At 47.8% G+C, this 27340-nt stretch overlaps 1 protein-coding gene across 1 annotated transcript; it reads right to left on the minus strand.

Annotated features, from left to right (window-relative positions):
• LOC149429072 (prostasin-like) lies at window positions 1-27340 on the minus strand. The gene is made up of 6 exons (XM_089666765.1): window positions 26987-27340; window positions 14822-14845; window positions 6642-6786; window positions 3478-3749; window positions 3073-3239; window positions 1-1312 (listed from the first exon to the last, which is right to left on the minus strand). Exons 1-6 carry the CDS (start codon window positions 27024-27026, stop codon window positions 983-985), a joined length of 978 nt encoding a protein of 325 aa, XP_089522891.1. The 5' UTR covers window positions 27027-27340; the 3' UTR covers window positions 1-982.

Raw genomic sequence — 27340 nt, forward strand, 5'->3', positions numbered from 1 at the left:
TTCAAGGAAGGATACTTTTGTATTTAGACAATATTTGCCAGTTGTGACATTCAACATTAAGATCAAAAAAACAGGACATACACATATACTGTATATATATTTGTACACTTGATTCAAAATATTAAAAGTAGATGTGAATCCAAAAATCGATAAAACTTCATATAAACACGTTACTGCCGTTTAAAGTCATTTTTACTCTAAATGCAAATTTTTATTTTTTTTACTAATTCCTGGTGATCCTGCCAGGAAGAATCTTCTTCAGGCACTTCCTGTTGGGGTGACAACTGCTTGGCAATTGCGCCCCTGCGTTGTCACCCTGTGACACGGTGGAGACAACCAGCAGCCATGCAGACACATGGTCCGCCGTCATCGGGAAGTGACACCTGCATGCAGACAGGAAGTGGTGGGAGGAAATTAAAAAAGATAGGTGGGGGATACACCGTGTTGACCACACTAAACATCATCCGGTTGGGGTTTACATCTACTTTAATGGAAGCCTCTCAGGCCAGCTGTTGTGTGACAGCCACAGAAGAAGAATCTCAAATCACTAAATGTGCAACTAGCGCCCCCTTCAGTCAGACACCGTCACTGCAGGGGATCCCGGACAATGTCCCAACAAGTACACTTCAAAAGAAAAAAAAAAGCCAAACAATTAGTCTTTCCCTTTAATTCGGCAGTCCCTGGGGGGTCTTCCCTTTAATTCAGCAGTCCCTGGGGGTCTTCCCTTTAATTCGGCAGTCCCTGGGGGTCTTCCATCATCACATTCCTCCAGATTTTTCTGACACTAAATTACAGTTGAAGCATCTCAGAAATGCAGGCAGGAGCGCTGGCGCCCCCAAGTGGGAAGGGTGCAGTAGGACACCGTATGATATTTTACATATACAGGAGGAGATTTGTACAGGACACAGAGAAGAGTTCAGTCTCAGGATCTCGGGGAGATGTAGAATTGATCTTGCAATGGTCGGGAGGGTCATTCTGGGGTCTACAAATTGGTCAGCAGATAGGCACTCAGCCAGTACAGCGGCAGGGTGATGAATGTCACCAGGATAGCGGTCCCCCTGTTGGGGTAGGGGTAAATGGCCCCATCTGCTGCCTGGCAGCCGTTCTCGTTGTCTGGGATGGGAGCCTGGTCTATGGTGATGGAATCTACTTGGCAGTCGGTCACCAGACTTTTAATCCAGTCGATGTGGGCGCTGGGCAGTGTATAGACTCCGGGTCTGTTCTTCGCACCACACTGGTCTCCCCAGCTGACCACGCCAACCTGGTACCATTTATTGTTGATATAACAAGCAAGGGGTCCCCCCGAGTCACCCTGGAATACAAAAGAATCACAAAAGTAGGCAACAATGTAAACATTAGAGCGAAGCTAAAGAGAACCTGTCTTCAAAGCAATATCCAGGATGGTGTTGCCGATCGACTGAGCATGCCCACAGTTATGCTGAAACCTTGACTTCCACCCTTCGAGTCACGGACCTGGAACGGGTATAGAGATGGGAATTCGGCTGACTTCCATTGGACCGCGTTTATTCCAGGTCTGTGACTCTGAACTATCAAAGCCAAAAAAGCCTGGGAACAAGAATTTTTTAAAAAAAGGGCGACCATGTAATTCTCTCATAACTGATTCACTTTGTACTGTACCCCAATAATCCACTTCCCTAATTTGCTCCCTTTTGGTTCATTAAAATGTATCATTGAAGGCCGGTTCACGCTATAGAAATGCAGTCCAGATGCGGTTTTTACGTGCTTTTGGCACGTTCTGGTGTGTTTATGGGTAGTTTTTTTTTTTTCTCTTTTTTTTTTTTTTTTTTACACACACTCCAGTGCATTTTATGCATTCCAATTAATTTTTCCGTCTTTTTCTTCAATTTAATTTAGGGACATGTGCGTTCCACCACGTTCCAGTTCAATTCCGTGCAGAAAAAAAATGCAGCCTGTTCTACTTTTTTTTTTTCTGCATCCAGACACTGACCATATCACCTACTTTCTGTGCATTTTGGATGCAGAAAAAAAGCCACTGCAAATGCATGGAGGGTGAACCGGCCCTAAAAGTGTTTCATTGTATCTGTGTGGATTTCTGGCAGGATGTCCTGTACTCTCTGCTTCTCTTTTTGGTTACATTGTTCCCAGTTATCTCCGTGAACTGCCTCCCTCCATGTTATGTTATGGAGAAGGGGGGGGGGGGGTTGTTCTGCCGTCTCCACACTTCCTGTCCTAAGGTGACAACACTACTCTATAGACTCAGTAGAGTAAGTGAGTGTGGTCATCCTAGAACAGGAAGTGTGTTGCTGCCAGGATGACCAGGAAAAAAAAAAAAAAATGAATGCAGCCACCACACCCAAGGGCCATTAGGCTGCAATATATGACATTTTCTGTTCTTGGGTTTAGATACATCTTCACACCTATGCAGGTTGCTTTTGATGCGTTTCTGCATTGCATTTTTGCACTTGCGTTTTGAAACCTGCCTAGCAACAAGAAAAAAAAATCATCAAAAAACGCGGCAAAAAAAATCATCAAAAACGCAATACGTGCTTTTCTGCAGCGTTCCCATTGAAGTCTATAGAACCAAAAACGCAACGTTTTGCGTTAAAAAATGTCCCTGACCCTTTCCAAAAAAATATATTGAATACGGCCAAAATTGTAACCTTTCAAATATATATGTCAATGTATTTAGGAAGAATATTTTTAAAATATATTTTTCTTTCATGTGGGTTTCCTCCAAATCAGCTGTCAGAGCTCTCCTCTGTGTAATTTCAGCTCTCTGTCCCCTTTTCTGAACTCTCAGATGAGCTTTATAAATTGAGTACTTTGAACGGATGTAAAGGAGAGAAGCAACAGATAAACAGGTACAACTGATGTAGGAGGATTTGTCTCATCCCTGTGTATCACTTGAGGCCAGTCACATTGCTGGGTCAACGTAAGAGTTTACCACCACTTCTCGCAGACGGCACTGGCCGATTCTGGCTGTACAGGCCGCAGTGCCTGTGTGAATGAGGCCTACTTCTCAAAGGTTTATAAAGTCATCTGAAAAGAGTACACAGTGGAGAAGTTCATCCTCGGGGCTCTCACACCTACCTGGCAGGCATCCACAGTGCCCTCTTTGTACCCCGCACAGATCATGTCTGATTGGATGGTTATGTGGTAGTCGCTGCTGGCGTCAATCTTATGCAGACAGTTGCAGGTCCTGGAACTGATGACTTGCACTCTTCCCACTTGCAGGGTTCTGGGGATGGGAAGAGCAACTGCAGAAAAAAAGGACAGGACAATGGAACAGGTCAGTCAAGGTGCTTCTCCTCTCCCTTAGACTACAAGAACAGTTAAACTTTCAAAATTTCCCCAGAGTTGGGCTTTAGAGATCTCAAGACTTGGGCGGTCCATTGTATGTTCATGCAAAAAACTGTCCCCAAACATGGCCCCGTGTGTGGCCATGGTCTTCCTGCAACTTCATCCACAAATCCTGCGACCCTTGACCCTCCTCACCTCCTTGATTGATGTTGCCCCATCCGGTGACAGAACATATCAGTCCAGGCGGGATCTGGACGCTGGCAGCCAATAAGCTGATGGTGCCCACACCAGTTGTCAAGGTCAGAGGGGTTTTAAGTTTGACCACGGCAATGTCTCCAACGTGGGCATCTGCACTGTACGTCGGGTTCTTGTACACGGCTTCAAACAGCACAGTCTGGGTGTTGGGATCTGTTTGAATCAGGGAGGTGGTTCCAAAGATGGCTTCATAATCTGCCAGGGCGTGCTCCCTGCCAAACAAGAAAAAAGGGCACAAAATTAACACCTTCCATACCCCAACCCTCCCAGAGACCGTGTCCTAGAATGATTGCTAAGTTAGCTCCTGTAGGGAGAACCTGTTCTTACTACTCCCCATCGTGTCATCAATAGTTTGTAAAATTCTAGCAGGGGCAGCCGCAGTTCCTAATGATGTAGGCATACCCCCAGAGAACACCACACCTGCCACGATCCCTGCCCCCAGAGAACACCACACCTGCCACGATCCCTGCCCCCAGAGAACACCACACCTGCCACGATCCCTGCCCCCAGAGAACACCACACCTGCCACGATCCCTGCCCCCAGAGAACACCACACCTGCCACGATCCCTGCCCCCAGAGAACACCACACCTGCCACGATCCCTGCCCCCAGAGAACACCACACCTGCCACGATCCCTGCCCCCAGAGAACACCACACCTGCCACGATCCCTGCCCCCAGAGAACACCACACCTGCCACGATCCCTGCCCCCAGAGAACACCACACCTGCCACGATCCCTTCCTCCAGAGAACACCACACCTGCCACGATCCCTTCCTCCAGAGAACACCACACCTGCCACGATCCCTGCCCCCAGAGAACACCACACCTGCCACGATCCCTGCCCCCAGAGAACACCACACCTGCCACGATCCCTGCCCCCAGAGAACCACACCTGCCACGATCCCTGCCCCCAGAGAACCACACCTGCCACGATCCCTGCCCCCAGAGAACCACACCTGCTACGATCCCTGCCCCCAGAACACTACACCTGCCACGATCCCTGCCCCCAGAACACTACACCTGCCACGATCCCTGCCCCCAGAGAACTACATCTCCCACGATCCTTGCCCCCAGAACTACATCTCCCACGATCCTTGCCCCCAGAACTACATCTCCCATGATCCCTGTTCTCTTCACACAATGGGTGGACAGGCTCTTGGGGTTCAAAGACAACAGCATCAAGGAGGGACAGAGAGGAGTGGGGGTTCGGCGTTGTTCTGTGGTCCAGCAATCAGGGCTGACAACACTGCTTTGAATATCTGTGGTGCAGTGGCAGTGTTGTCAGCCCAAACAGGAAATGACAAGCTCATCATATTTCTGGCAAAATCAAGAGGTATTCTTCTATGCTTCAGAGATAAAAACACGGGGAAATGCTCATGTATGGCAGAGATGTACTGACATTTTTGCCCAGGCACACATTTTGGGGTTTATGGATATTAAAATGTATTGGATGAACGTTACAAGCATTTGCCCACCCTTGCCGAATTCTGACAGTATTTGGTTATTTCCTATGATCATCAGCTCCATCTAATGGCCATAATGCAGTATTTTACCCCCAGAACCACACCTGCCATATATGCAGTCCCGGGTAAGAGTTGTGCGTCCTAACCGCGCCACCATTCGCGGCCTTGGCTGTCAATCACCGGGTCCCGGCCAGTGATTACTCGCTGGCACCCCGTGATTGCTGAACATCTCCAACGGGGGGGGAGAGATGTTTGTAAACAACACAGATCTCTCCCCTGTTGGCTCCTGCACTCTGCTTTGCATGGCTGTAAGCAGTGTGCTTACAGTGAAGCACTAACAACACACAGTAAAACATTCCCAGCACACAGTTAACCCTTTGATCACCCCTCAGGTTAACCCCTTCCAGCCCAGTGTCATTAGTACAGTGTCAGTGCTTTTTATTAGCACTGATCACTGTATTGGTGTCACTGGGGGTGTCAGTGACACCAAGTCAATCCCCCCCCAGTGTCAGAATGCCTGCCGCAGTCCCGCTATAAGTCACTGAGCCATTACTAGTAAAAATTAAAAAAAAATATATAATCCAGTAGCTATACCGCCATTTGTAAACGCTATAACTTTCACATAAACCAACTAATTTACACGTATTGGGATTTTTTTTTAGCAAAGACACGGAGCAGGATACATTTTGGCCTAAGTTTATGATGAAATGAGATTTTTTGAAATTTTTTACTGGACATGTTTAATAGCAAAAAGTCAAAAATATAGTTTTTTTTCTCAAAATTGTCAGTCTATTTTTTTTTTATAATAGCACAAAAAAAATATAAATGCAGAGGCAATCAAATACCACCAAAAAAAGCTATTTGAGGGGTTTGTGGGGGGAGGGGGGAGAAGAAAGTAAATTTAATTTGTTTTTTTTCCTCAAAATTGTAGGGGGGGGGGGGTGTTTATAGCATAAAAACGCACAGGCAAATACCACAGAAAGAAAGCTCCATTTGTGGGGAAAAAAGGACGTAAATTTCATTTGGATGCTGCGTTGCACGACCGCGCAATTGTCAGTTAAAGTGACGGGATCCTCTGGAGGGAAAGTGGTTAAATGCCTAGTCCACACGATCAGAAAATTGTACGTAAAATCCCGCTTTTGAAGCGATTGTACGATAATCGTACACGGCTTTCGTCCGAAATTATTCGAAGGGACAAGCAGGAAAACCTCTCGTACAATACCAGATCGAATGATTTTTGGTTAATCCGTACAGTTTTCCTCCGAAAATACAAATACAGGACATCATTTCTGAATTTTGTTTCTTTCATACAAGAATTTTCATAACTTTTAATCTCTTCACTTTTGATATGAGACTAGCATGCAAACCCCCCCCAAAAAAAAACAAACAAAAAAAACCACACACAATAATTCGTCCAATATTCTCATCGTGTGTACGGGGCTTTAAAGGGGTATACACCATGTCAGAACCTAGAGAGTGTCGGAAGGGCTGGGAAGTTCCCAGGGTCAGGGCAGCACAAGAGGACACGTAATATCCAGCAGGGGTAGCGCTACATATGTACTGTATATATTATTACAACAAAAAAGCAGTTAAAGGAGGCCGTGGACCCCTGAGATGCGGGGACACAGGGGATACTTACTCAGGGAAACAATGGCACGCCGTCAGAATCCACTGAGAGGAGATTATGGAGCCTCCACATGCCGATTCGCTGTTGTACCTCACGTTCACTTGCCAGGGATAATCATCAATATTTGCGTCACTTCCTCCAACGATGCGCTCGTGCACTGTAGAGACAGAACCTGTTAGTACCAAACATTTCACCCCCCCCCCCCAAATACAGACGGCTACTCCAGTGAGCACAGCACCATGCATAGCAATTTACAGGTTCAGATCTGACAGCAAGGTTAAAGTGATTCTAAAAGCTTTTTTTTTTTTTAAATATTTATTTTTTCTTAAAAAAACACAAACAAAAAAAAAGCCAAAAAAATAAAAACCAAAAAAAAAAAAAAAAAAACCACACACAAAACCAAAATGCTATGCTTACCTGCTGTGTGCAGTGGTTTTGCACAGAGCAGCCGGGATCCTCCTCTTCTGGGGCCCCTGCCCGGTGCTCCTGGCGCCTCCCTCCTGTTGGTTACCCCCACAGCAAGCAGCTTGCTATGGGGGCACCTGCTGCTCCATGTGTCCATTCACACACGGAGCCAAGGCTCAGCCCCACCCCCCCTCTTCTCATTGGCTCACCAGCTGTGATTGATTGCAGTGGAAGCCAACAGCTCCTGTTTCTGTCTCAGCCAATGAGAAGAGGGAGTCCCAGGATAGCGGAGGCTCCAGTGACCAATCGCTGGATCGAGAGGGAGCTTAGGTGATTAGGGGGAGCTGGAGGGGATGCTGCACAGAGAAATGTTTTACCTTCTTGCATAGAATGCAAAACCTTGAGCCTTTACAGCCACTTTAGAGCGATTGATATAATAAAAAAAAAAAAATTTTTGAACTTTTTACAAACGTGTTCTATTTTCCTGCTCTGTGAAATGGATTTGCACAGAGCAGTCCCAATTATCTTCTGGAATCTCCCGCTGCTGCTCCTGGCTCCTCCTCCTGCCCAATTTGCTCCCATATCAAGCTGCCTGCTATGGGAGCACTTGTGCGGTCTCACATCTGAGCTGCGCTATGTGCATCCATAACCCATCCTCACTCAGTCCTCCACAAAAAAAAAAAATGTATTTTTTTTTTTTTAAATATATCTCTGTTTGGGAAAACAAAAAGTGTTGGAACTGTTTTCACTTACACGTAGGAACTTTAAGAACTAAATACAAAACTTTTATTTTATTCCTTATGGAGTAAAGGAGGGTTATAAACTCTATAATGGTTTACTTTCGCCATCTGTCTCCTATTGGGGAGATTTCCCTCAACTTCCTGTCCCATAGCCAAAACAGGAAGTGATTCGTCCTGCAGACAAAGGGGGTGGTGTGGTCGTTATGGATAAATCCCAATATATGTTAGAAGCTAGTAAAATATTGAATGATAAACGCCACACACCAGATCTTACCCAATAACCCCACTTGAACATATAAAAAAGATTTAAAGAAAATTATAAGATCTGGGTACACAAATGGAATAATTACAAAGAAAGAGAAAGAATTTTTATGCCCATCAGCCCCAAGATTGCCCATCTTTTACTGGTTACCAAAGATCCATAAGGATCCAATACACCCTCCAGGACGCCCAATTATCAGTGGCATAGACTCCCTTCTCTCTAGAGCAGGGGAATACATTGATGTATTCTCACCACCTTTCGCTCGGAACACTCCTTCATATTTGAAAGACACTAAACAGGTTCTTCTTGATGTTTGGGATATTGTTACAACTCCTGATACTTTTCTAGTCACGGCAGACGTAGCCTCTCTCTATAGCAATATTAGATACACAGATGGGATGAAAGCCGTAAATGATTTACAAGAAACTGATAAATATAATGACGCCCTGAAACTTTTAGATTTCCACTATGATGCCCAATTATTTCTGGTACAACAATATTTTCTGCAAACTAGAGGCATCACGGTAAATGCAAAATTTTCCCCAAGCTTGGCGAATCTTTTTATGGCACGTTGGGAAGAAGACTTGATTTATGCAGGAGATTGGCCTGAACTTAAATTTTATCTTAGGTACATTGATGATATTTTTTTTCTCTGGTAAGGTGAAGAAAGTGCTTTAAATAATTTTACCAATACTTTAAATAACAATTCTTTAAACATTATGCCGACACATACATACAGCCAGGCTAATATTAATTATCCTGACCTCTTAATGGAGAAGGTATTGTGACTAAAACCTTCTTCAAAACTACAGTTCGAAACAGCTTTATACCCACTGATAGTTGTCACCATCCTTTATGGTTAAAAAACATCCCGAAAGGACAATTCACCAGAATCAGGCGTAATTGTCAAAGTCTACCCGATTTTTTTATACAAGCGAACACCCTCAAAGATAGATTTCTTGAGAAGGGTTATTCAATGGATTCCCTGAATAATACCATTCAACAGGTAGCTAATATAGATAGGACCAGTGGCGGACTGACCATTTAGGCTCTCGGGCAGTACCCGAGGGCCTGGGGTCAGTAGGGGGCCCCATGAGATGTCCCTGGTACCTTTCATAGGTTTTTTTGGGTGTAATGTGAGTGTGGGCGAGGTCACAGGGACCCCATGATTTCCTATTGCCCGGAGGCCCCATGAGTTGTCAGTCCGCCCCTGGATGGGACCACTCTACTAATCAAGGACAATAAGAAACCGGATTCTCCTATGATCTGTCCCTTTGTTACCAATTATCCTTCACAAGGTTTTCAGTTGAGGAACATCTTCAATAGACATTGGAACATTCTTAAAAATGATCCTGTGCTTAAGAACTTTCTTCCCCCTAAACCAGATGTAGTTTACAGAAGGCCACCTACGTTAAGAGATACAATCGCCCCAAATATATTTTAGACCCCCCCCCCCCAAAGAAAATAACTTTTTTTGGGGAACGCAAAGGCTTCTACCCATGCAATCGATGCCCCATCTGTTTATTAAGCGGCAGAAGACTCTCATAAAACAGTACTTTTACCTCATGCGTGACTAATACCACTTATCAAATAGATTCTTTTATTTACTCAATAGCAAATATGTGGTACATCTTCTTGAATGCTCATGCCGTAAGCAGTATATTGGAAGAACCACAAGAGATATAGAATGCGTGAGCACCTCTATAACATCAAAAGAGGATATAAGGAACATTCATTGTCCAAACATTTTGGGATTTTCACCATAAAAGAACCAAATGGTATTAAATTCACGGGTATTGACATACTTAACCTGCATTGGAGAGGTTGCAACAAAAAAAAGGAGGGCTATAGTCCAACTAGAGACGAAATGGATATATGAAATGAGATCCCCTATCCCTCAGGGCCATAATGTGGACATAGATATTAATTGTTTTAATCGATAAAAGCTAAATTCACTGGTACCTTTCTTTTTATAGAATGTAATGGGCAGAATATTCCAGTTAACATATCTTTTTAAAACATTCCGCTATAATATATATATATATAAATAAAGATTCACGTCTATTCTAGATGGATTTTTTCATTATTCTGGTTCTGGGCCCACCCCTGGTCACCCTGCACCCAGCTACCGGGCACCCAGCTACCGCCCCTGGACACCCACCGCCCAGCTACCGGGCACCCAGCTACCACCCAGCTACCGGGCACCCAGCTACCACCCCTGGTCACCCAGCTACCGGGCACCCTGCTACCACCCCTGGACACCCAGCACCCTGCTACCGGGCACCCAGCTACCACCCCTGGACACCCAGCACCCAGCTACCGGGCACCCAGCTATCACCTCTGGTCACCCAACACCCGGACCACCCAGCGAATCAAGATGTCGCCCAGCGAATCTCCCGGACCACCCAGCGAATCTCCAGCCACCGAGCCGCCAACATCACCAGACGCTGTGCCTACCAACACCCCCAGACATCGCACCCTACGACCCCTCCACTCGCCGATCCACTGGACCCACTGAAGACCCCTCGGACGCCAGCATACTGCACTCACAGATTGCAGCTACAGAAGGACTCTAATGGACTTCACGGTGATACTGACTCTCCACATCACCTCGCCCTGACCCGTATCCCTTCACCTCCCCCGACCCGAACAGCACTGCACTCACCCCAGCATGCCACCTGCACTTCTCCTCCTCGTCTTCCTCTCCTCCATCCCAAAAATCGCCTCCCTCTACCCGCCCACCCCCCCAAAACAGCTCTACATTGCCCCTTCACTTCTGCCCTCTCCACACTACGGCACTCACCACCTCCTCCTGGTACTCCACTCCCCGGTCGACCCACGTGCCACCACTACCAAACCCACACGCTCCTACACCTCCCATTCCCATGCCACCCTCCTCACCCTTCTCCTCCTCCTATCCGCTGGGGACATCTCCCCGAACCCTGGCCCCTCACCACCTCTCCCCCCCTCCAGGGACCCCCCTGCCCCCGCCAGCCGCCGCAACCCCCTCAACCTCATACCTGTGCGCCTCCTCCCCGCATCCATCCTCCCTCTCTCAGTTGCACTTCTGAACGCCCGTTCGGTTTGCAACAAACTAACTGCCATCCATGACCTCTTTATCTCCCGCTCCCTCAACCTCCTAGCCATCACCGAAACCTGGATACAGGCCACTGACACTACCTCCCCTGCGGCACTCTCCCATGGAGGTCTCATCTGGTCCCATTCACCAAGACTGAGCGGTCACAAAGGTGGTGGTGTCGGCCTGCTCTTATCACCGCTGAGCACCTTCCAGGTCCTCCCTAACCCCCCCTCCCTAACCTTCTCCTCCTTCGAAGCTCACTGCATCCGGCTCTTCTCACCCACCCCCCTAAGGATCGCAGTGATCTACAGGCCCCCTGGATCCATAGCCCGCTTCCTGGATGACTTCGCCGCCTGGCTTCCCTTCTTCCTCTCCTCTGAGCTACCGACCATCATCCTCGGGGACTTCAACATCCCCATCAATGACAACACCCCAGCTACCTCCCAACTCCTCCACCTAACCTCCTCCTTCGCGCTCACACAACACACCCAATCCTCCACCCACATCAATGGGAACACCCTGGACCTCGTCTTCTCCCACCTCTGTACCCTCAACCAGTTCTCTAACACACCCTTCCCTCTCTCCGACCACCACCTCCTCACGTTCTCCACCTCCCCTTCCCCCAACTCCCCCCCCCCAGTGCGCCAAACCATCACCAGCCGCAACCTCCGCAACCTGCACCCGGCCCCCCTCCACTCGGCTGCCGACCGCCTACACGACAGCATCCTTCCACTGTCATGTCCTGACCTAGCCACCTCCACGTACAACGACTCACTATCAGCTACACTAGACTCTCTGGCACCCCTAACCACACGCAACATCAAACCCAGACCACTCCAACCCTGGCAGAACGACCACACTAAACGCCTCAAACGCCGCAGTCGTGCGCTGGAGAGACTATGGCGCAAAACCAGGTCCCCTCATACATTCTCCCTCTACAAATCTGCCTTCCTCACCTACACCTCCTCCCTCCACGCCGCCAAGCAGGCCTACTTTGTTAACCTGATTAACACCCTCTCCACCTGCCCTCGCCGACTCTTCTCCACCTTCAACTCCCTGCTCTCTCCCCCCCTTCCTCCACTCAGTACCTCACTTACCGCCCGCGAGATTGCCACTCACCTCCACAGCAAGATTGACGCTATCCGCAAGGACATAGTCAACTTGCAATCTACCTCCCCATCTAGCCTCCCCCCTTCTATCACCCCCTCATCTCTCCCCTCCTCTGACCTCGCAACGGCACTGCCCCCCACCACACCCAAGGCCCTGCCTACCGTAACCCCCCCATCACTGCACTCCTTCAGCCCTACTACCACTGAGGAAGTCAGCAGAGTCTTCTCAGAAGCCCGTCTCACTACCTGCCCCCTGGACCCTATCCCCTCTCAACTCCTCCGGTCACCCCCCTCTTCCCTCATCCGCTCCCTTACCCACATCTTTAATCTCTCCCTCTCTACTGGCGTATTCCCCTCCCCCCTAAAACATGCGCACATCACCCCCATACTCAAAAAGCCCTCTCTGGACCCCACTGACCTCAACAACCTCAGACCAATTTCCCTGCTGCCACTCACTTCCAAGCTCCTTGAGCGCTTGGTCTTCGATCGCCTAAGCGCCCACCTAGATGACAACAACCTCCTTGACCCACTACAGTCCGGCTTCCGTCCCCTACACTCCACCGAAACTGCCCTCCTCAAAATCACCAACGATCTACTAACCGCCAAAGCCAAAGGCGACTACTCTGTCCTCCTCCTCCTAGACCTCTCTGCGGCCTTTGACACAGTCGACCACCCCCTCCTCCTTAATAAACTACTCTCCCTTGACATCAGAGACACCGCTCTCTCCTGGTTCTCGTCCTATCTATCCCAACGCTCCTTCAGTGTCACCTACAATGGTGCCACCTCCCCTTCTCTCCCCCTCTCTGTTGGGGTCCCCCAGGGCTCTGTCCTTGGACCCCTTCTCTTCTCCATCTACACCTCCTCCCTTGGCAAACTCATACACTCCCACGGCTTCAATTACCACCTCTATGCTGATGATACTCAAATCTACCTATCCACCCCTCACCTCACCCCCTCATTCTCCGCCCGCATCACTCACCTCCTAAACGACATCTCTGACTGGATGTCGCTCAATTTCCTCAAACTCAACCTCTCCAAAACCGAGCTTCTCATCTTCCCCCCAGCCCGCGCCCCCCCCCCCTTCCTTTCCATCACTACCAACAACACCACCATCAATCCCGCCCAGCAAGCCAAGGTCCTTGGCGTCATTCTGGACTCAAACCTTTCCTTTCAACCTCATATCAAATCTCTCACAAACACATGCAGGCTCCACCTCCGGAACATCGCCAGGATACGTTCCTTCCTTACCCCAGACACCACTAAACTACTAGTACACTCCCTGATTATCTCACGCCTGGACTACTGCAACTCCCTCCTCACCGGCCTACCCCAGTGCAGGCTCTCCCCGCTTCAGACCATCCTGAACTCAGCGGCCAGACTCATCCACCTCACCAGCCGCTCCACCTCTGCCACCCCCCTCTGCCTCTCCCTCCACTGGCTCCCCATTGCCCAACGCATTAAATTCAAATTGCTCACCCTGACCTATAAGGCCATTCACAACACTGCCCCTAACTACCTCACCGATCTGATCCCCAGGTACCACCCTACCCGTACCCTTCGCTCTTCACAGAACCTTCTTCTATCTTGCTCCCTGGTCTCCTCCTCCCACGCACGACTGCAAGACTTCTCCAGGTCCTCCCCCATCCTCTGGAACTCACTACCCCAATCCATCAGACTGTCACCGTCCCTCCTCACCTTCAGGCGCTCCCTGAAAACCCACCTCTTCAGGGAAGCCTACCCCACCCTCACCTAACAGCCGCTGCCCTTCCCTCCTCCTACCACTTCATCCCCCACAGCCGCTTCCTCCGGTGCCTCTACCCCCTCCCTCCTAGATTGTAAGCTCGAAAGAGTAGGGCCCTCTAACCCCTTGTGTACTGTTTGATGTTACTGTTCTGTTTCATGTATTGTCCCCCCCCATTGTACAGCGCTGAGCAAACCCTTTGGCGCTATATAAACACGATAAATAAATAAATAAAATAAATATATATATATATATATATAAAAATAAAAGAAAAAAAGATTCCTCTTCTGGAGATGACCCAAAATTTGGGAATTTATTGTATTTTCAGTGATAATGGAAAACATGGCCGGGGACACAGCCAATTAATACCTGACAGGGGTTCTAATCCCTCTCCATTTTACCCCTCCCCCCTGCTTTTGGTTCTACTATGTTGTGGAATTGCATGTGAAAATAATAGCATTGATTTGTTTTTTTTTTTTTTTTTTTTTACGCATACAAGGTGACAGCTTTAGTTCTGCACAACACTACAGCTGCTGTGCTGCAAAGAAAGCAATCTATTTAGTGATTATTATTAATAATAATCTTCATTTTAATAATATTTAAAAAATAATAATAATAATAATAATAATATACAGGATATAGATATAGCAGCAACAGTTTACACAGCACTTTACAACATAAGGGCAGACAGTACAATTACAAGTTAACCAAATAACTGTCTCAGAAATGAGAAGTTCTGTGAAGTGTTCTATAAACACGCACAGCTATGCTCATTTTTATTGCAATTTATTATACACATTTTTTATAGGAATGCCTTTACACAGTATGAGGTCACAATAAGTAGTAGAGTTCCTACCTTGAGAAGTTGCAATGTTCACAGCTGTAAAAGAAAAAAAAAAAGAAAAAAACAACAACATTAGTCACAAGCATGTGTATATGCGTTCATGCTATAGCTGCTGGAAAAAAAAAGGAAACGACTGTTGCAGCGTTTATAAACATTGTTCAGGCATTGAATTGGTTGATACAAAGTAACATTGTTCATACACATTGTTCATACAGAAAAAGAAACCAATCAGCTTCCCGGTTTTATTGCCAAAGCTTAAAGGATAAGTTCACCTTTGGGAACATGTTACATGTTCCACCCGTTCCTGGGGTGTAACATGTTCCCAATGCTGCAGCCTCCGCCTGCTGCACTCCCCTCCCTCTGACGGAAGTACGGGAAGAAGTTCCCCATACTAGATGTCAGATTTAAAACCAGCCAGCTGTGTGGAGCTCCGCCCACACGGCTGCATCATTCATTCACAGGATCCTGTGAATGAATGAACTGCAAGTCCTGACTGCCTTAGCAGCTGTCGGCGTGTAGTTTTCAATGAAATATTGCGGTGCTGTGGAGTGCCGTGGTAGTTCATATATTCTCCCCACCAGTAAATCTGCTTGAGCGTGCGTCCCATACACTCGCTGCATCCCGTACATCCCGCATCCCTCCTTTCCTCGATGGAGGTGACCCCCCCTACCCTCCTTTCCCCAACAGAGACGACCCCCACTGCCCTTGGCCCTCACGGCAGCCACCCCCCTGCCCTTGGCCCTCACGGCAGCCACCCCCCTGCCCTTGGCCCTCACGGCAGCCACCCCCCTGCCCTTGGCCCTCACGGCAGCCACCCCCCTGCCCTTGGCCCTCACGGCAGCCACCCCCCTGCCCTTGGCCCTCACGGCAGCCACCCCCCTGCCCTTGGCTTTGCTGACCCCTGTGCTCTGATTTGGGAGTGCTATATTAAAAAAAAAAAAAAAATGGTAGGGGGGCAGTGTACAGGGGTCAGCAGGGCGGACAGGCTAGATCCAGCCCTGTAGATGAAAACCAAAAACAGTCCCTTTAAGAGAACCAGTCACGATTGGTGTGCAGGAAGCCGAATACTCAGACATATTACAGCCATGAGGGCTTGTCTGTTCCATTGGCATACATCTCCTTTTTGGTATTTAGCCCTGCGATTGTCCTCATGGGCCCAAGGTGACATTTACAGGAAGGACAGACACTTGAAATGACTTATGAGAAATCACGCCCAGCCGGTAAAGTTTTATTGCAGCAGTTTATGGGCCCCGCGGGGTTTGTGGACTCTGTTACTGTAGAGGGAATACATGGAAAGGTTTCTATATATAGGAAATATTATCAATGTCAAAGCAGAAGTTACTTAAACATTTACAGAATGCGTGAAAGAAAATAACTGGCCATAAACTAGAAGATATCGCTTGTTCAGCCCACGGGAAATGATCGATTTCCCCATCCATAATAAATAGCGTAGACCGAGGAAACTAGGGCGCCGGCCATTGTATTCTGACCTGTAGCAGCCCAAATATCCCAACAGTGTCTGCATCCGATGGCATGTAAGCTGTGTTTGGCTGACATTTTTCCACCCAGCTCTTTCGATTTTCAGATGAAAAAAAAGTCGGTCAGGAGGAAGGCCACAGAACCGCCCATAATACAAATTTCAGCTCGTTCGTCATGAAAATTGTTCTCCATACTATATGACCAGCCGAAGTGTTCTATTTAACCACTTTACCCCCCCCCCCCCCCCCCCACACCAAGCCACTTCTGATATTTATCTCAGATGTAAAAATTATCCTTTTCTTTTTTTTTGCTAAAAAATATACTTCGAACTCCCACACACTATTTTTTGAAAGCAGAGAGACCCTGGAGATTTGCTGCCATTTTTTTTATGTGCCGCGATATTTGTGCAGCCACGTTTTCAGGGGAGAAAATACTTAAAATGAATTTTAGCGCACACAAAACACAATATCCAATCTTTTTTGGTAAAATATAAACAAATTCCGAAGATACCCGACGTGTCACGCTTTAAAATTGCGCACGCTAGTGGAATGGCGCCAAACGACGGTACCTACAAATCTCCATAGGTGAAGCTTTGAAAGCCTTTACAGGTTATCAGTTTAGAGTGATGCGGGAATTTTTGCTCTCAATGACATTCATGGCAATTCCTCACGTGTCGTGTGATCACCGTTTACATAACGTGCGCGGGACCTACGTATGTGTTTGCACATGAGCACAGGGGAATGGGGGCACTTTATATTTTTTAATTTCTTTATTTTATTTATAAATTTTTATGCGGTTTCATTTTTTTTTTTTTGATTAATCACAAGAGGTGAACATCTCTCCCTTATGATAGCATGGGCCATGACAGGTTCTCTTTATGGAGAGATCTGGGGTCCATTAGACCTCATATCTCTTCTCTGGCTTCCAAAGCATCCAGTTAAACTGGTTTGACCAGATTCTGTACAAATCCGTAATAGCTTGTAAAACAAACCGAAACCAGAAGTGACAAAATCCAGTTTCTTTCACCATAGAGGGGAGGCAGGTACGGATGTACCTTCCCCTTCCAGTGCTTCCCTGACCTGAGTAGTGGTTCCCCAATCACATACTGTGGAAGATCCTGGCAATGACTGTGGACAATGGTGGGGGTGGTGGGGGGCTTCCACACCCTGTAGAAGTGATTGAGTGGCTGTAGAGACGTTCAGATCACTTCTACAGAAAAACCCATCACTGGTTGAAAATTTTGGTACTGGGATGATGGCTGCAGCAATCATTACAGGTACAGCCACTTCAACCCGAGGGTGTACGAGTATGTCCTCAGGGGTGGAAGTGGTTAAAGAGACCCTGTCATCAGACTATTAATTGCAACTAAAATCTTCCCATGAAATTATGTGAACGTAACTTATTTTATGAGTTTTATTTAGCTCTTCCCTCAGGCTGCTCCTAGGAGTTTCCCATCAACAGCCACATGTTACGGTGGATTCCCCATGTACAGATGTAAGTCCACCCCAACACAGTCACTAAGCCATTGTGTCTGTTCCCCTTGCCACCTTACCGATAATTCTACTTTCTGTCTCCACCATGGGAAGCATGGAACCCCCAACACCTAAAAACCTAATGGAACACGAGCGACTGAGATTCAACTCATCAAAAGGGAAAGGTTGAAGAATGCGATTCAAATTTGCATGCAAGTGCCAGGAGCATAACGCCAGCCCTCGTGTGCAAGTCACGCAAGCACGTCTACCATAGATACTGGCATCAGGCATTTAAACTTGAGCCTAGGTTTGTTGCTGAACGGTCTTCCAGTCCGTAGGGTTGCAATTCCTAATTTTGAGCTTGTGGCTGACCCAGATTCGGCTTCCACCTAACATGCTCTTGCTCTGATTACTGCTCATCTCTATTACCAACCTCTGCCTGGACTTCTGATCAAGAATCTGCTTATAGACTTGGCACCTCACTGCCGGCACCATCACCAAACTCGGCTTGTTCCCAACCTTGATTCTGCCTATGGTTTGGTGCCTTCACACTCGCCCAATACCAAACCTCTGCTCATACCAGGACTCAATATGTCCCTGAAAGTAATAGTATCCAGAGGGTCCAGTCTTCAGTCTCTGCACTTTGGCATTTGTGGCCTTCCATTGCCCTTGCAGGCCCTGTCTGAACTTCCAAGGGTTCCTGGACAGGAGTTGTTCAAGAGACCACCCTAGTCTGTTGAGGCTCCTCATATACGTGATTATTAACATGGCCATATATGGATCAAAATTCTGCCGTTCAGCAGGGACCGGCCAAATTTCAGTCCATGTTTGGGTAGGCTGGTTGTATCCAAGTTGATCTATCAGCATATCAAGTTTTTCCTGATCGATCATGCCACCAGCTATTTTGCGCCCTAGGCAAGATCTGCACACCCCCCCCCCCCAAAAAAAAAATAAAACAAAATAAAACCTCAAACAACTTCACCTGTAGTTCTACTTCAACCCTCCTAGCACACATCCTCTTTCCCCTCAAATTTTCCACCCTAGCACAAATCCTCTCCCCCAAATCCCCCCTCCTAGTATAAATCCCCTTAAATCCCTCCTTTTAGAACAACCATCCCAGCACATTTCCCCCTCTCCTAGCATATCCCCCCAATCCCCCCTCCTAGCACAACCCTCCCCCATTCACCTCTCCTAATACAACCCCCCCAAATCCCCTCTCCTAGCACAACCCACCCCCCCAAAATCCCCTCTCCTAGCACAACCCCCCCAAAATACCCTCTCCTAGCACAAACCACAGAAATCCCCCCTCCTAGCACAAGTCTCCTCCCCAAACCTCTCATCTCAGCACAAAATGATTACTACCCCTTCCCCCCTACCTTATATTGTGTGCAGTTCACCTGGCCTGCAATCCCCCCCCCCCCCCCCAAACTTACAGGTGGAAAAGTAGAGGTGGGGGCTGTGCTCTCACTCCTGTCAGTGCAGCAATCCCCCATACAGCAGAGGACACAGGATTGCTCTTGGACTGGGTTGTACACAGTTTGATTACCCCACAACCCCCGTTCCTCCCATGACCGCTCATCATTCAGTGGCAGAGAGCCAGGGAATGAATCAAACACTGAACATGCCGATATAAGAGCGATCCTGTGTCATCTGCTTTGTGGAGGATCGCTCCATTGACAGGAGAGCAGAGCACAGCCCGCACCACCCGCCTCTTCCCTGTTATTTCTCCTTTGCAAGCTCCATTGCTCCAGGCTGCTCTCCCCTTGTTCCAGCCATAAGTGCAGGGATGGGGGGAAGGCACTCAGTGGTCAGGCACAGCGTCCATGGAAAGACCAGCCAGGGGGGCTCATAGCTGAAATCTGGGGCAGCGTAGTCTACCTCAGCACTCCCCTAGATATGGCCACGGTGGAGAGTAGGGGGAACTAGTGGCTGTATCGCAATCAGCAGTGCACCTTTAAGCAGCTTCCTAGTTGTCCATGCAAAGACCGGCCTGGGGGGGCATAGCTGAATCCTGGGGTTGTGTAGTCCACCCCAGCACCCCCTAGATATGACCATGGCAGTGAGTAGGGAAACCAGCAGCCATGGCTGCACCCTAGGCGGCAGTGCACCTTCGGTGGCTTCCTAAACCACTTAGTGGTAGTGGCGGTCCTGCCACCGGCTATAGCCAGCGTTGATCAGTGTATTCGGACGGTGGGGAAGTCTCTCCACCATCAGAACATAATACCACAGTGGGAAGGATTCCCTCATCCACATCAAATGTATAGATAGGAGAACTGAAGCAATTTCCTTCACTCAATCCACTGGTTGAACAAAACAAAACACAAAACAAAAAAAAGGGGGGGTATGGTCTGCCAAAGGCTACTCTTTGGAGAAACATGGCACCCACCACCATTAGGAAGCTCAGTGTCTGGAATCCATAAGTAAAAAGACCAATGGGAGCACCAGACCTAAGGTGTCAAAGTTTTAATAATGGCATTCATTTCACCAACACATCTCGGGGGTGCAATAATCTTCCCCTTCTTCAGGGCTCAAAGTATTGCATGTTATCACTACTCAACATGGCACAACCACCATCCCAATTCGTAATTCAAGAATGAGGGACACTCTGGGATGGAGGATATATGTGCTATGAAAATGGGCGTGGCTAAGTTGCGCTGAATATTGGGTGTGGCTTAAAGGAACATGGTTAGAGTCTTAACCTACATAGAGTATAGACAGTCTGTGGTGCTTAGACCCAGGACATAATCCATTGCGGTTCATGCACTCGGGGCTTTAACAGGCATTTTATACACCTAGCGTGGCTTCCTGGAGCTTTCCACACCTGGAGAGCTGCACGTTCTGTGTACCGCCTGCCACGTACATCCGACGTATCCTTTGAGTGCAGAAATTCCACATTCAGGCAATAAGTTGGATGCGCATGCATGGATAAATGCCGAAGCCAAGAGCGGGATTAGGACCCCCGTCAGGTTGTTATATCTGTCTATGTGCCTTCTAGGGAAATTCACCCTCTCCATCTGTCCTGCTTACCAATGGCCACGGAGAATGAACATGAAAGAAAATCCCCCCTCCCCCCAAAAAAAAAAATGTTGAGTTGTCACCAGAAAGAGGGAACTCTTCCAATGGGGACACTAGTTCTGGTGACCCCGATGACACCTAACTGGAGTTACAACCCTCCCTTACTCCATCCAAAATGGGAAAAAATAAAAGTTTTGCCTATAGGTGTATTCTAATTATTCAGAAGATGAAATGTCCAGGAGCAACCAAGCAGCAGCACATACAATATCTTGAGCCCCGATTAAGGGGGGTGGATTTATTGTACCCCCAAAACACATTGGCTCTTTTAGATGGTCTGATTGAGAGCAAACACCTTCATTGGAAGACTTTGGGCTCCTTCATGCCGGCCCTCTCATTGGACAATGGCAGTGTGGGAAAGTGTCCTGTTTACTGCAGGAAGAGGTCAAACGAGAGGAGAATAGCCGCAATTATTAATGTTTGCAGCAGCCTTGTTCTGTACACAGTCTTATCTCCCATCTGTTTGTTCCAGGTATACAGAGAAATGGAGGAGAGCCTGTAAAAAGCCCGGGGGGGTCAGCAGTGGAAGAAGCAGATTAAACCAGACAATGTGGTGTAAACTGTCATTTTAAATGCACAACTGCAGGTAGTACCAGGACCAGTTCTTTCAGCGCCCGGGGCGAAGATGTGGAACTGCACCCCCTCCACCACTGTTAACGGCTTCACTGCCCTGTGTCCATTCTCTGCCTCCTTGCTCCACTGTGCCCAGTAAAGCTGCCCCTCTTTCCCACCCCTTGTCCCGGTCCTAACTACAGGCATGGAATAACATATGAGAATTTCTAACAAGGCAGCTGAACTACAGTTTTCAGGGGATTGCAGCCACTTGGCCTACAGTTCTGGGCGGAGCTGGGGACAGTCCCTGTAGTTGGGCAATTCATTGAGTGAATGGGGAGCCTAATGAGCTTGTTGGGGGTACGGCTCAGTAAGACGGTTATAGGGATGGGTGACCCATTATGAAAATGCTGGAGGAAGGATTTACTGCACAGCATACAGAAGGGGGCATAGCCTGGAGAGTGTAATGTACTGCACAGTGTCTAGTGTCCATTGGTCAGAAGGATTTCACCTATACACTGAAGGAAATGCATATTTGCTCCCCACCTGATGTTGAATGTTCGCCCCTCAAAAAGAAATGATCGGTCTAACAATGGAATGTTCGGTGTATTGTAACACTGAGACAGAATACAACAACAAATTCAGCAGAAATGCGTCTAACAAATGATGACTGATCTGCATGTTCATGAGGGAAAGAAGGATTTGATCCCCTATCATTCAGCAGGATTTCTGGCTCCCAGGTGTCTTTCATACAGGTAACAAGCTGAGATTAGAAGCAGTCTCTTAAAGGGAGTGCTGCTAATCTCATTGTGTTACCTGTATAAAAAGACACCTGTCCACAGGAGCAATCAAACCATCAGATTCCAAACTCTCCACCATGGCAAAGACCAAAGAGCTGTCCAAGGATGTCAGGGACAAGATGGTAGACCTACACAAGGCTGGACTGGGCTACCAAACTATGGCCAAGCAGCTTGGTGAGAAGGTGACAACAGTTGGTGCAATCATTCACAAATGGAAGAAACACAAAACAAGTGTCAGTCTCCCCAGGTCTGGTGCACCATGCAAGATCTCACCTCGTGGAGTGTCAATGATCATGAGAACAGTGAAGAATCATCCCAGAACTACACGTGAGGATCTTGACAATGATCTCCAGGCAGCTGGGACCACAGTCACCAAGAAAACAATTGGTAACACACTACGCCGACAAGGACTGATATCCTGCAGTGCCCGCACGGTCCCTCTGCTCAAGAAAGCACATGTCCAGGCCCGTCTGAAGTCTGCCACTGAACATCTGAATGATGCCGAGGAGGACTGGTTGAAAGTGTTGTGGTCAGATGAGACCAAAATCCAGCTCTTTGGCATCAACTCAACTTGCCGTATTTGGAGGAGGAGGAATGCTGCCTATGACCCCAGGAACACCATCCCAACTGTGAGACATGGTGGTGGAAACATTCTGCTTTGGGAGTGTTTTTCTGCTAAGGGGACAGGACAACTGCACCGCATCAAAGGGATGATGGATGGGGCAATGTACCATCAAATCTTGGGTGAGAACCTTCTTCCCTCAGCCAGGGCATTGAAAATGGGTCATGGATGGATGTTCCAGCATGACAATGACCCAAAACACATGGCCAAGGGAACAAAGGAGCGGCTCCAGAAGAAGCACATTATGGTCCTGGAGTGGCCCAGCCAGTCTCCAGACCTTAATCCGACTGAAAATCTGTGGAGGGAGCTGAAAGTTTGAGTTGCCAAACATCAGCCTCCAAACCTTAATGACTTGGAGAGGATCTGCCAAGAGGAGTGGGCCAAAATCCCTCCTGAGATGTGTGCGAACCTGGGGGCCAACTCCAGGAAACGTCTGACCTCTGATTGCCAACAAGGGATTTGCCACCAAGTACTAAGTCATGTTTTGTGAAGGGGATCAAAGCCTTCTTTCCCTCATGAACATGCAGATCGGTCATCATTTGTTAGATGCATTTCTGCTGAATTTGTTGTTGTATTCTGTCTCTCAGTGTTACACCGAACATTCCATTGTTAGACCGATCATTTCTGTGTGAGGGGCGAACATTCACCATCAGCAGGGGAGCAAATACGCATTTCCTTCACTGTATGTACATGGTGGTTATGTTCTGCAGGCACAGTTTGGATTGTGTAATGCACAGATTAGAGTGGTGAGAGTGCCAGGTACAACGCAGAGTTTAGTGTATGCAATGTACTGCGGAGTCTGAAGTGTGTAATATACATTTGCAATAATTATAGTTTCCTCGCAGAGCTCCTCCTGCCATTTCCCAGGAACCGTGTCAGGTAGATGGAGGCAGAGTGCCAAAGAAGCAGCTCCCGGGCACCGACACACCCCAGGAAGACTCTGCCAGCTCATGTGCAGGCCGGAGAGGTCACAGGCTGGAGCCGGGGTCATGTGCCACGCCTCAATGCGACCTCTGCGCTTCCAATTATACCAAACGATAAAAAAAAAAAAAAAAAAAAAGGGGGGATGCATTTTCATCATGGCTGCACAGTAGATTTAAACAAAGTGTATCCAGAACTTTTTTTCCCCCCTCAGATGGAATGTGGAAGACTTAACCTCCCCATTTCTATGGGACATCCATTGTCACTGGGATAGGAATTGATGGGATATATAAAATTTTTACAATTGTCACCAGAATAGGAGATGACTAAACATCTTCCTGTTATGGTGACAACGGGCTAAGGGCTTGTTCACATGTGCTGCTCTTCTGAAAAGTGATCCACACAGATTGCTTTTCAGACATGGTGATATGTTGCTTCTCCACTGCCTGATTTAGCCCTATAAGTGCTGTACTTCCAGGCCACAGTGCACTGCATGCAGCTTGGCCCCATAGAACTGCATTAGTCACACTGAAAACAACATGCTGTTTGTTTTGCTGCAGCATGTGTACCGCCATGAGCATATATAGGTTAGTGTTCAGGTGGGCGGGGGAGTGGTAAAACCACGGCTCAATGGCCTGGTTTTCCTGACCCTAGCCTCACACGAGAACAAAGCCTAAGAGGGGTGTTCCCCCACATTGGTGAGATTTCCTGTTGATCTCCTAAAACAAGTAAAATCTCCCCACCAATACATACAAAAACAAAGTACCCAAATGGTTTAACCATTCCCCGCTCCAGTCATGTTTTGGCTTTGGATACACTTACTTTCGGCATCCTGTCTGATCTGCTATATGAACAGAGAGCGAGGACGTCCCCTTTCTATTCTCCGGGACCACCATGTGGTTTGCCTATAACCGTCTAATGGGCCCCCTTCCCTACTGGGCCAGTGCCATAGCACAGTCTGCACCAGCATAGTTATGAATACCGAGTTGAATGTTAGTTTGTTTACTACAGTCCACATATCAGGGACGAGGACCGACCTCCATCTTCTCTTTCTTTTGTCTTTTCTTCTGAAAATAGACATTTCAGTAATAGCTTACACCCAGGGGCGTACTAACCATTCGAAAACTCGGGCACTGCCCGAGGTCAGTAAGGGACCCCATGAGATGCCCCTGGTAGCTTTCATAGGCTTTTTTGGGTGTGGTTTCAGTGTGGGCAAGGACACAGGGGCCCCATGATCCCCTATTGCCCGGGGGCCACATTGATTGTCAGTCTCCCCTGCTCACACCCATCCAACAGAATGTCAAAGGACAGCATTGTGACAATTTATGAACAGTACACCAGCCCTTTTCCACCTCTCAACACAGAGGAACCCTTGAAAAAACTTTCCAGTCTCAGGGAATCCCAAACTACCAATACAACTAATACAACTTCCGCTATATTAATGTGTTGCTCAGTGTGAAGAATGCCCTCCTCGCGCTGGAGGCCACGACGCCGGCACAACGCCCTCCTCGCGCTGGAGGCCACGACGCCGGCACAACGCCCTCCTCGCGCTGGAGGCCACGACGCCGGCACAACGCCCTCCTCGCGCTGGAGGCCACGACGCCGGCACAACGCCCTCCTCGCGCTGGAGGCCACGACGCCGGCACAACGCCCTCCTCGCGCTGGAGGCCACGACGCCGGCACAACGCCCTCCTCGCGCTGGAGGCCACGACGCCCTCCTCGCGCTGGAGGCCACGACGCCGGAACAACGCCCTCCTCGCGTTGGAGGCCACGACGCCGGCACAACGTCCTCCTCGCGTTGGAGGCCACGACGCCAGCACAACGTCCTCCTTTCAGACAGCTAAAAAGATGGATTGATGTCAATGAGAACTTATCTGAGTAGAAGTTGCTCAATGAACCCCTAGCAAACTCTGAAGGGGAACCCTGGTTGAGAAAGGCTGGTGTATAAAATCTCCAAAGCCATTGCTGGCGTAGATCGTCTGACCAATCAAAACATAACGACCGGTTCAAATTTCCAGCTGAATGTACAACGGCTGAGATAAGGGTGAGCGCCTTACATTACACGCGAGTCAACCTTCAACATTCCACCTCGGCTAATCTGTAAATCACCATTATTACACAACAAGTCAAAGTCAACAAAATAGTTATTATTGATCGATCCAGACAGACAGCCTAGGATCTATAACAGATGTGACTGGATCCTCCAAGTGGGTTAGAGCTGACCATACGCAGCTTCAATCAGCGACATTTGAACTGTGAATGGCCCTGTTGGGTTAAAAAAAAAAGCCAAACCTAAAAATCGAGTCAGGAGGAAACTTGTTGGGTGAACAATCCACCATATCCTTTCAGACGGTATCAAGTATTTGCCACTTCTATCAACATAATAGATGGTTGGTGGAGATTTTTTCATGGAGACCCTGCTTGATTGGATACAAATTGATCGGAGAGTTCAGGTAGACTCTTATATTACAGGGTTTGTTTTTTGGGGTGTTTTTTTTAACCCAAAGTGCAATTTGATCAGATCTGAAAAAACTGTCATATAGCCATAACTTCCCTTCTAATTGATGTACACTTATGTTTGATCAGATTCGATCGGCCAGACTGGGATAATATTGATTGCTTTGCACCAATTGGCAAATCGTATACAAATACAATCATATTTCGTTTCAGATTATGAGAGAACATGGTGGAAACAGACATGCGATCCGTTAGATTATATCTTAAGGTTCAATCGGGATCCACTTCCTTGTGTGTGGCATATCCATCTAACGAAGGTTGTCAGCATAGATTATTCCTATTGGAAATCAATCAATCAGAAACAAACTGATTTATTGATGGGTGTCTGTCCACCATGGCTTGATTGCACCGTCAGGGTATGGTTGACTTGCTAGTGAGGCCTCATCTGTCATGTGTGCTTCCTTCATCGCTTCTGATTATATATTTTTTTACTATATATATATATATATACACACACACATACATATATATACACACACGTCAGTCATTGCACACTTCAGCATGCAGCAGCTGACATCTCTCTACGAGGCCGTCATCATCACATCAACACACGCCCAAAGCCTCCAAAAACAACTTGTCTCTGCTCCTCCAAAAGATCAATCGGTAAAACAAAAAGTCACGTAAAATAAAAAAAGTCAAGTAAAATAGAAGAATAATCAAAAACCGCCAACTAGAATAAATAGAATTCTGCAGAAAGCTCCATCTGGTCAGTTCAAATCACGCCATAAGCGTCAGCACTTACCTGCCAGGAGGACGAGAAAGCGGTGTAGAAAAGTTCCCATCGCTTTAATTTCGATCCCCCTCTCCTTAGGAGGGTCCAGGCAGCCGGGTGGGGGGGAAGAGTATCAGTAAAGATCCAGGTGTGGGAATGGCACAGCAAAGAGAAATTTGGGCCCCAGGTAGGTAGGTAGATGTGTTGAGGTCAGGCAGGTGACTAGTCCAGGGTCTAGATGGATGTCTTGGCCAGGTAGGTGTCTGATCCAGGTGAGGAGTTCCTTCCCAGGACCCAGACAGGGATGGATGGAGCTCGGTGTCACCCAACACTGCAGTTTCAGGAATGTGAACAGGTGGATGTGAGTGGTTTCACCTGAGAAGC

The sequence above is a fragment of the Staurois parvus genome, unplaced genomic scaffold, assembly GCF_062004578.1.
Source record: "Staurois parvus isolate SC_StPar_1 unplaced genomic scaffold, SC_StPar_1.0 ptg002827l, whole genome shotgun sequence".
Taxonomy (NCBI): domain Eukaryota; kingdom Metazoa; phylum Chordata; class Amphibia; order Anura; family Ranidae; genus Staurois; species Staurois parvus.